The following is a 9,185-nucleotide window of genomic DNA, read 5'->3' on the forward strand; positions in this document are numbered from 1 at the left end:
CAGGACCAGCAGGGACCCTTCAAGATGTGCCTCAACTACGAGGTGCGAGTGCTTTGCTGCGAGATCCCCAAAGGCTGCCCAGTGACTTCTGTGACCCCGCATGGGACTTCTACCAATGCCCTGTATCCTTCCCTGTCTACCTCTGTGGCATCCACCTCAGTGGCATCCAGCTCCGTGGCCTCCAGCTCTGTGGCTTACTCCACCCGAACCTGCTCCTGCAATGTAACTGACCAGCTCTACCCCGCGGGTTCGTGAGTGTTTCTGGTGCAATTGTTTCTGAGCTCACCCTGGTCAGTTTTTCATCCAGGAATGCCAAGCTGTGATGCAGATAAGAGGAGTCTCTGCTCTTTGTGGCACAGGCTCATTGTCACAGAGTGGCTGCTGGCATTCTCTGAAGTTTGTTCCCATTACACAGGTGGTAGAAAGTGCCCCTCTGGCCCACTGAGGGGTTTGTGCCTCTTCTTTGAGCAGGGTTCCACTAAAGGCTATCATGTCCCTTCCTCCTGTAGGATCCACCATATACCGCCACAGAGACCTCGCTGGCCACTGCTATTATGCCCTGTGCAGCCAGGACTGCCAAGTGGTCAGAGGGGTTGACAGTGACTGTCCATCCACCACGCTGCCTCCTGCCCCAGCCACGTCCCCTTGGACATCCACCTCTGAGCCCGTCACTGAGCTGGGATGCCCAAATGCAGTTCCCCCCAGAAAGGTAACCCCCTACTTCTCACCCTTCTGAAGGCTCAGGGGCCACTGCAGGGAACTTGAATGTCTTTGCAATTAGGCTTCAGCTGCAAGGTCTTGAGAAGGTCACTGGCCCTAGTGGAGGCAGCCTGGCCATCAGGAGAGGGCCGTGCTATAGCCCAGTGTCTCTAATCCCCCTGGACTTCCCAGACACATGATTTCTAGGCACTGGGTGTATGGGGCCCAGGCTGAAGCTGTGCTGAGGCCAGCCAGGGCCAGAGCAGCTGGATGAGGCTGTGGCCGCGGCTGCACAGCCAGGAAGGGTGGCAGAGCCAGGGAGGAGCAACTCTCACACCAGAGACCCCTGCCCCGGGCCAGCTCAGTGTCTGGGGTGGGTGCTGAGGATGGGGTGGGAAGGAGACTGGGGCACAGCCACCCTCCCCTGTCCCCAACACGGGAGTCTCAGGACTGTGACTCCAAGAACCAAGGGGTGCCCCGGAGACTGGGAGAGGCCGGACCCTGCAACTCTCTCTGTGCTTCTGCAGAAAGGTGAGACCTGGGCCATGCACAACTGCTCCGAGGCCACCTGTGAGGGCAACAATATCATCTCCCTGCGCCCGCGAACGTGCCCAAGGGTGGAGAAACCCACCTGTGCCAATGGCTACCTGGCCCTGAAGGTGGCTGACCAGGACGGCTGCTGCCATCACTACCAGTGCCAGTGTAAGTGGAGCACCAGGCACCAGGAGGGAGCCGGGGCAGCCAGGGCAGCCACTCCCTACCCAGGTGGAAAGGGGTGGGACAGAGGAGGGGGCTTGGCTGAAGCAGAAAGGAATCAGGTGGGACAGCAGGAAGGACTTCCCGTCATCGAGGCGGGGATGCATGGATCCCCCTGCTCAGGAGCCTCCCTGCTTAGGGGTGCTGAGTGAATCCCTGTGAGCCTCGGGGTAGCCTGGCTGGAGACGGTGGAGGGGTCTGTCCCTGCCTTGCTCCAGCCTTGTCAGGCGCCCGCTGGACGGAGCTCTGTGCAGGCGCTGGTCACGTGTGTTCTGATGATGTGGAGGGTCTCGTGCGCCCTGTGAGGGGAGACGGTGGGGGGTCAGGGACAGATGTGACCTGTTGGGAGAAAGCCCCGGGGCCATGGTGCCACCATCCCATAAGGCTGCCCCCGGGGCCTGGCAGGTGTGTGCAGCGGCTGGGGTGATCCCCACTACATCACCTTTGATGGCACCTACTACACCTTCCTGGACAACTGCACGTACGTGCTGGTGCAGCAGATCGTGCCCGTGTATGGCCACTTCCGCCTGCTGGTGGACAACGACTTCTGCGGCGCGGAGGATGGGCTTTCCTGCCCGAGGTCTATCATCCTGGAGTACCAGCAGGACCGCGTGGTGCTGACCCGCAAGCCAGTCCATGGGGCAATGACCAATGAGGTGGGGGTGCGCCCGGTGTGCCAGGGAGGGGGTGGGGGACGCGGCTTTCCTGGCTAGAGCCTGAGCAGTGGCTGACCGCCCGTCCGCCCGCCCGCCTTCTGTCTTCCCGCCGACTGCGCCCCGCGTCCAGATCATCTTCAATGACAAGGTAGTCAGCCCCGGCTTCCGGAAAAATGGCATCGTGGTCTCGCGTGTCGGCATCAAGATGTATGCGACCGTCCCGGCACTGGGCGTCCAGGTCATGTTCTCCGGCCTCATCTTCTCGGTGGAGGTTCCCTTCAGCAAGTTTGCCAACAACACCGAGGGCCAGTGCGGTGAGGCCACAGGCTCCCAGGCATCGTCTGGCATTCATGGAGGCAGGGGGCGCTGGGCAGGGGGCGAGGCTGCCACGTGCCGCGCGTGCTGGTGTCTCTGCTTGCTGGCTGCTCTGCTGAGCGCAGGCCACACACATGAGGCCTACACCTGCCCATACCTGCAGCTCCCCGGTGCCATGGGGACTGCCCCAGGGTTGTTCTTGGGGAACAGCGAGGCACAGGCAGGGTCCACTGCAGTCCACCAAGGTGCGACCCTGAGATGCCAGGGTCCTGTCCCCCAGTTGGGGGTACTGAGCCCCATGTGGAGTGGGGCCGCCTGGCTCTGCTGTCCAGCAGCCTGACCCCCACTGCATCTGTCCAGGCACTTGCACCAACGACCTGAAGGATGAGTGCCGCACGCCTGAGGGCACGGTGGTCGCTTCCTGCTCTGAGATGGCTGGCCTCTGGAATGTCAGCATCCCCAATCAGCCAGCCTGCCACGGGCCTCCCCCACTGCCCACCACGATCGGGCCCACGACAGTTGGGTCCACCACGTTTGGGCCCACCACCCCGCCTGCTCCATGCCCGCCATCGTCCCTCTGCCAGCTGATTCTGAGCAAGTGAGATTTGGGTGCAAGGGAGGGAGGGTCAGCGTGGCCACCCCACCCCCACCCTTCCAAGGGCTGGCGGGGAAGAGGTACGTTTTCAGGGGGCTCCTGAGAGGAAACAAGAGCTGCTGGTGCCACAGGCCAAGGAGGGGCAGGTGCTGGGGAGGAGTGGGTGCTGGGGAGGGGGGCAGGTACTGGGAGGGGTGGGTGCCAGGGAGGGGTGGTCATGGCTGGAATGCTGCCAAGGGCTGGCCGGGCCAAGCGGTCTCCGAGGCTCCCTGCTGGCTTAGGCGTATGGATGGGGGCATCGGTCACCGCCCCCAGGCATCTCCCAGGTTTGCAGGGCGGCAGTGGGGGGCCCAGGAAGAAGAACTTGCAGAAATAAGTGTATGATGCCATCTGGACCCCCAACCCCGGCCCCCAAGCCCACAGAATATGTGGAAGGAGGCTTTCCGGGCACAGACAGGAGGGCGGCCGTACACCAGCAGCTGCTCAGGGACTCACCTCGCCTGGGGACTGCCCTGAAGCCTGGGAGCCTGACGTGGAGCAGCAGGTGGCCGGAGAGGCTGCACCCAGCACCCCGCCCATCCCTCCTACAGGGTCTTTGAGCCATGCCACGCCGTGATCCCCCCACTGCCATTCTATGAGGGCTGCACTTTCGACCAGTGCCACAAGACCGACCCGGACACGGTGTGCTCCAGCCTGGAGCTGTACGCGGCGCTCTGCGCGTCCCAAGACATCTGCATCGACTGGAGAGGCCGGACCAACCACACGTGCCGTGAGTGACCCCCCTGTCCTCAGGGTCCCAAGTCGCTTGTGAGGGGCACAGGTACGCCAGGCAGATCCTCAGGGTGGGCTCGGGCAGTCAGGGTGGGACCTGGAGGAGGAGGGGTCAGCCCCAGGACAGAGGGCTCCCGGTCCCCTGGAAAAAAAGGAGGCCGTCCACATCAGGGAGCCCGTGGCGGGGCCCCGGGGTGTGGCAGGCCGTGGCCAGGCCCAGGCCCACGGGTGGCTGCGGGCAGCTCTGGAGAAGATGTTGGTGCCCAGCGGCCCGTGTTGTTCTGGGTGGGTGCCCTGCCTCCCTCCCTCTCAGGTGTAGCTTCCCCTCCCCACAGCATTCACCTGCCCAGCCGACAAGGTGTACCAGCCCTGCGGCCCGAGCAACGCTTCCTACTGCTATGGGAACGACAGCGCCAGCCTCGGGTAGGCGCCCTCCCTCCTGGCCCTGCCGTGGGCCGCTGCAGCCACCCGGACCCCAGCCTCCTGCTGCATCTCCCACTCCCAGGCTGGGGCCCTTCCCACCTGGAGGGGAAAAAGACACCCACCAACCCTATGCTCTCCACAGGGCCCTACCGGAGGCCGGCCCCATCACCGAAGGCTGCTTCTGTCCGGAGGGCATGACCCTCTTCAGCACCAGTGCCCAAGTCTGCGTGCCCATGGGCTGCCCCAGTACGTGCCCCAGGCTGGGGCTGGTGGTGTGGCAGGACTGGGCCTGTGACTGTCGGCCAGGTCCTGGGGTCCGCCCGGCCCCAACACGGGACCCTGCCCCTCGCCCCTGTCGTGGCGGCTGACCCCCCGTGACCTCAGATCTCTCTCTTTCCAGGGTGTCTGGGGCCCCACGGAGAGCCGGTGAAGGTGAGCGGGAGGTGTGGCCCAAGAGGGCACTGGGGTCCGAGAGCCTGAGGAGGGAGGCTCTGGAAACACTAGCCCCAGAAATGGTCAGAGGGGGCTCAGGGGTCGGGGTGTCCTCTCTGTGCCAGAGGCCCAGAGAAAGGGCCGTGGGAGGAGCCAGGCTCCCAGAAAGACTCAGGCATCTCCCTTCCCAGGTACCCACTCTATCCGCACTGGGGACCATGCCGGGGCCTCTGTCCTGGTGCTGCTGTGTGGGTGCCGGCCCCGAGGCTGGCCATACTCTTCCCTTCCTTGGGACCCCCTTCTGCTCAGCTGAGACTGAGGCAGTGTGAGGTGGGGGGCGCAGGCCAGTCACCCCACAGCCTGCCCACCTTGCAGAGCTTCCTGCCCATGCTTGGCCCACCCTGCACTTTAGAAGCTCTGCTCCTGCGGGGTCCTCAGCTGCAGGCCGCACGGCCTCCACACGGCATGAGCCGGCTGCTGCGCCCCTGGGTGGAGCTGCTGTGGATGCTGGACCTCAGGCCTCTCCCTCGCAGGTGGGCCACACCATCAGCAGGGACTGCCAGGAGTGCACGTGTGAGGCGGCCACGTGGACGCTGACCTGCCGACCCAAGCTCTGCCCGCTGCCCCCTGCCTGCCCCCTGCCTGGCTTCGTGCCTGTGCCTGCAGCCCCACAGGCCGGCCAGTGCTGCCCCCAGTACAACTGCGGTAAGCCCTTCACTGGGTGGGGGGCATGGCATGGCAGGCAGGTGACCCGGAGCCCACTCGGCCCAGCCTTTGCTGCTGCCTCGGGGCACGCACCTGGGGGCAGTGCCTATGAGGGTGCCCCCTCCTCCGCTCCTGCAACAGCCTCATCTGGAGACCCCCCAGCGGGCTGTCTGGGCAGTCCGCAATCCTGGAGAGCCCGGGGGCGGGCCTTTGGGCGGGGGCAGGGGACAGACTCCCAATTGCCTTCCTCCGCCCCCGCAGTCTGCAACACCAGCCGCTGCCCTGCACCCGTGGACTGTCCCGAGGGTGCCCGTGCGATCCCGACCTACGAGGAGGGGGCCTGCTGCCCGGTCCAAAACTGCAGTGAGTGTCCTGGACCAGACCTTGTTGTGGGCCGTGGGCTGGGGTCTCCACCCGGGGTTTTGGGGGGCCATAACCAGATAACCAGACGCCACTGCGGCTTGTCCACTGCCAGTCTGTGGCTCTGGACTGAGCCTTCCGCAGGGACAAGGCTGGACAAACCCCGGTGGCGAGCCTGGGAATGAGGCGCCCGGGAGGCTGCAGGGGCAGGAATGCCGAGGGTGAGGGGATTGCGGGTGGCAGGGGGTGCAGCTGCTTGTCTTCTCCTGGGCAGACTGGACAGAGTGCAGCATCAACGGGACCTTGTACCAGGTAAGAGCCGCAGAGCTCAGACCCCCGCAGCCACAGGGACGGAGCTTCCTGCTGACCCTACGGCCCAGGGAGACTTTGGAGCACCTGCCAACACCCGCTGGGGCCAGGGACTTCAGTCTCTGCGGACACAGCCCACTATTAAGTGTGGCTGAGGCCCGAGGTCGCTCCCAGGTCCCGGAAGTGTGGACATCTACACCCTGGCCTGCCTGGCTCCAGGGGGCTCCAGGGGGCTTTGCCTCTCCTGGCACCACAGCACAGCCAGGCTTGGATCCCACGGCTCTGTCCTGAGCCGGCTGAGCCTGTGGCCCCCATCCATGGGGGTGCAACGTGGGGCTCTGCCCTAGGGATGGGGACCCTGGGTTGTGGCCTCTGTACCAGGAGGTGCCACCAAGAGTCACCCCAGGGGTGCAAGGCATCCTGATAGGAAGCGGCCTGGAGGCGGATGTCTGGGAAGGTGGGGGCAGCAAACCAGTGGGGAGGCAGGGGGCGGGTCTCCTCCGGGCCCAAGCTCACGGGCCCTCAGCAGAGTGTCTGCTGCCCTGGCTCTTTCCAGCCCGGCGCCGTGGTCTTCTCAAGCCTGTGCGAAACCTGCAGGTGTGAGCTGCCTGGCGGCTCCCTGTCGGACACATTTGTGGTCAGTTGTGAGACCCAGATCTGCAACACACACTGCCCTGTGGTGAGTGCCCCTGCGCTGCCCCTACCCCGTCCTGGCCCCTGGAGGGCAGTGGTCCTCTGGACTCCAGCCACATGTCCATCCCTCCCACAGGGCTTTGAGTACCAGGAGCAGAGCGGGCAGTGCTGTGGCACCTGTGTGCAGGTCGCCTGTGTCGCCAACACCAGCGGGAGCTCTGCTCACCTCTTCTACGTAAGTAGCGGCTGCCACAAACAAGGGCAGGGTCTGGGAGTACTGAGGTATTTGGAGACCTGTTGTTACACCCCGGAGCCAGGCATGCATCTGGCAGAGGCCGGGGACCCTCTGGAAGCCCGCAGGCTGGGGTGCAGACAGACGGACAGATGGAGGGAGGGTCACTCACCCCGGGGCCTGGCCTCCCTCCAGCCCGGCGAGACCTGGTCAGACCCCGGGAACCACTGTGTCACCCATGAGTGTGAGAAGCACTTGGACGGGCTGGTGGTGGTCACCACGAAGAAGGCGTGCCCCCCGCTCAGCTGTTCTCTGGTGAGGTCCAGGACCCCTGCCCCAGCCAAGGGGCCTTCAGCCCCAGATGGGTTTGGGGGGCTGTGATCATCGCTGCAGCGCCAGTAGACACTCTCTCCTGCTTGGGGCTGTCCACTCCCGAGCCTGGCCCCATGACCCCGTCTCTCACTTCTGTGGGGGCCACCGAGCACCTCGACACTGAGGGCACCCCTCTGTCTGCACAGGACGAAGCCCGAAAGAGCGAGGACGGCTGCTGTCACTTCTGCCCGCCGCCCCCGCTCCCACCCCAGTACCAGAACCGTAAGTGCCGAGCCTGCTGGGACTCCACCCTCCAAGTCCAGGAGCAGCTGGGCTGGTCCTAAACCCTGTGTTCCTCCCCAGAGTCGACCTGTGCTGTGTACCATAGGAGCCAGATCATCCAGCAGCAGGGCTGCAACTCCTCGGAGCCTGTGCGCCTGGCTTATTGCCGGGGGAACTGTGGGGACAGCTCTTCCATGTACGTGCCTGGGCAGTGGGCAGGGAGACGCGATTGACTGGGGTGCAGTCGAGGCCCCCGGGGCTCTGGGTGCCAGACAGACGAGGGGCAGGACCATGAGGGGCCAGTGAAAGGGTTCTGAGGGTGAGGTGGGAAAAGGGTCTTGAGACAGCGTGGGTGGGGCTGGGGCGACCACAGTCCCAGAGCCTGTGTCGGCATCACGCGCCTCTGTTTACTGAGCTCCGTCAGTAACTTGCTGCAGCTGCCCCGAGTCTCCCTCCCTCCCATCAGCACGGAGCTGGCGTCAGCCCTGGTGGGACTGTTGGCGCCTGGGGAACTGGTAAATGAGAGCTGGTTGTCAGACACTGGCAGCACGCCTCCAGGAGTAGGGAACACGATGAGGCCGCCCGGAGCTCTGCAGGGTGCCAGCTTGCAGCAGGAGGCTGGATGGTCCCAGCATGGCAGCTGGTGGGACCACCTGGAGCTCCGCACGGTGCCAGCTTGCAGCAGGAGGTGCTGAGCAGTCCCTGCCCACAGGTACTCGTTCGAGGGCAACATGGTGGAGCACAGGTGCCAGTGCTGCCAGGAACTGCGGACTTCGCTGAGGAATGTGACCCTGCACTGTGCCGACGGCTCCAGCCGGGCCTTCAGCTTCACCGAGGTGGAACAGTGCGGCTGCATGGGCCGGCGGTGCCCCGCGCCGGGCGACACCCAGCACTCGGAGGAGATGGGATCCAAGCAGAGCCAGGAGGCGGGGAGTGGGAGCTGGGAGAGAGGCACCCCGGTGTCCCCCGTCCACTGACCAGCACTGCCGCCCTCCTGACCCCCAAGGAGAACCTCCCATATGTCCTCCGAGTTTGGCTTCCAAGGCCAGTGGAACTTGTGCCCTCATCCAGGCGGCTGCAGCTTTGAACACACTGTCCACGCCCGCTTTCTTGTGGAGGGTGTGGGCTGTGGGTCACCCACTGCCTGGAGGAGGGGCCCTTACCCGCCCGGCCTGCAGCCACCTCTCAGGACCAGCCCAGGGCTGGTGGGGCTCCTCTGGCCATGCGTCCAGTCTGCTGTTCTAAGGACTTGAGTGTCACCTGAGGATCTCAGGAATGATGCTTGGATGTGGTGATAGGCTGCCTGGTGGCTGCAGGAGGAAAAGCCTCACTCCTACCTCAGCCCTCAGCCTGCACTCCCCTCCTCAGGACATGGCCAATCTGTTGCATAAATACACTTGAGCATTTTCCAATTTGTGGACTGTACATTTTTTGAGCTTGTTCATAAAACCCAGGAACAGGGTGGCGACAGACCTGGGCTCCAGGAGGTGCACACCTCAGGCCAACCACCTATCACTGGGCAGCCCTGCTCCCTCTGTGGGCTGGGTGGGACAGTGTCCATCTGTTCAGAGAGGAGAGGCTAGAGCTCGGATCTGCCCCAAGAAGAGACCACCACTCTGCAGAGGTCATTGAGGGCTTGGCTGCAGTCTAGAGTCCAGGATACATCTGTCAGAACACAGACAGTGAGTGAATGAGAATGAGAGAA

General features: G+C 64.3%; 1 protein-coding gene across 1 annotated transcript in view; it reads left to right on the plus strand.

The window, feature by feature from the left end:
• The window catches only part of MUC5AC (mucin 5AC, oligomeric mucus/gel-forming), a 29,468-nt gene extending 20,735 nt beyond the window's left edge, over positions 1 to 8,733 (plus strand). Inside the window, 21 exon segments of the mRNA XM_026447316.1 lie at positions 1 to 247; positions 510 to 709; positions 1,227 to 1,401; positions 1,861 to 2,111; positions 2,242 to 2,425; positions 2,787 to 3,024; positions 3,612 to 3,790; positions 4,128 to 4,215; positions 4,358 to 4,461; positions 4,616 to 4,647; positions 5,181 to 5,352; positions 5,614 to 5,715; positions 5,987 to 6,024; positions 6,578 to 6,700; positions 6,791 to 6,889; positions 7,082 to 7,201; positions 7,405 to 7,480; positions 7,562 to 7,676; positions 8,193 to 8,436; positions 8,438 to 8,672; positions 8,675 to 8,733. The exon segment at positions 1 to 247 is cut by the window's left edge and continues 1,271 nt beyond it. Of these exon segments, the coding sequence (XP_026303101.1) occupies positions 1 to 247; positions 510 to 709; positions 1,227 to 1,401; positions 1,861 to 2,111; positions 2,242 to 2,425; positions 2,787 to 3,024; positions 3,612 to 3,790; positions 4,128 to 4,215; positions 4,358 to 4,461; positions 4,616 to 4,647; positions 5,181 to 5,352; positions 5,614 to 5,715; positions 5,987 to 6,024; positions 6,578 to 6,700; positions 6,791 to 6,889; positions 7,082 to 7,201; positions 7,405 to 7,480; positions 7,562 to 7,676; positions 8,193 to 8,436; positions 8,438 to 8,672; positions 8,675 to 8,733 (3,081 nt within the window).
• The last annotated feature ends 452 nt before the right edge of the window (positions 8,734 to 9,185 follow it).

The sequence above is a fragment of the Piliocolobus tephrosceles genome, chromosome 13, assembly GCF_002776525.5.
Source record: "Piliocolobus tephrosceles isolate RC106 chromosome 13, ASM277652v3, whole genome shotgun sequence".
NCBI classification, from domain to species: domain Eukaryota; kingdom Metazoa; phylum Chordata; class Mammalia; order Primates; family Cercopithecidae; genus Piliocolobus; species Piliocolobus tephrosceles.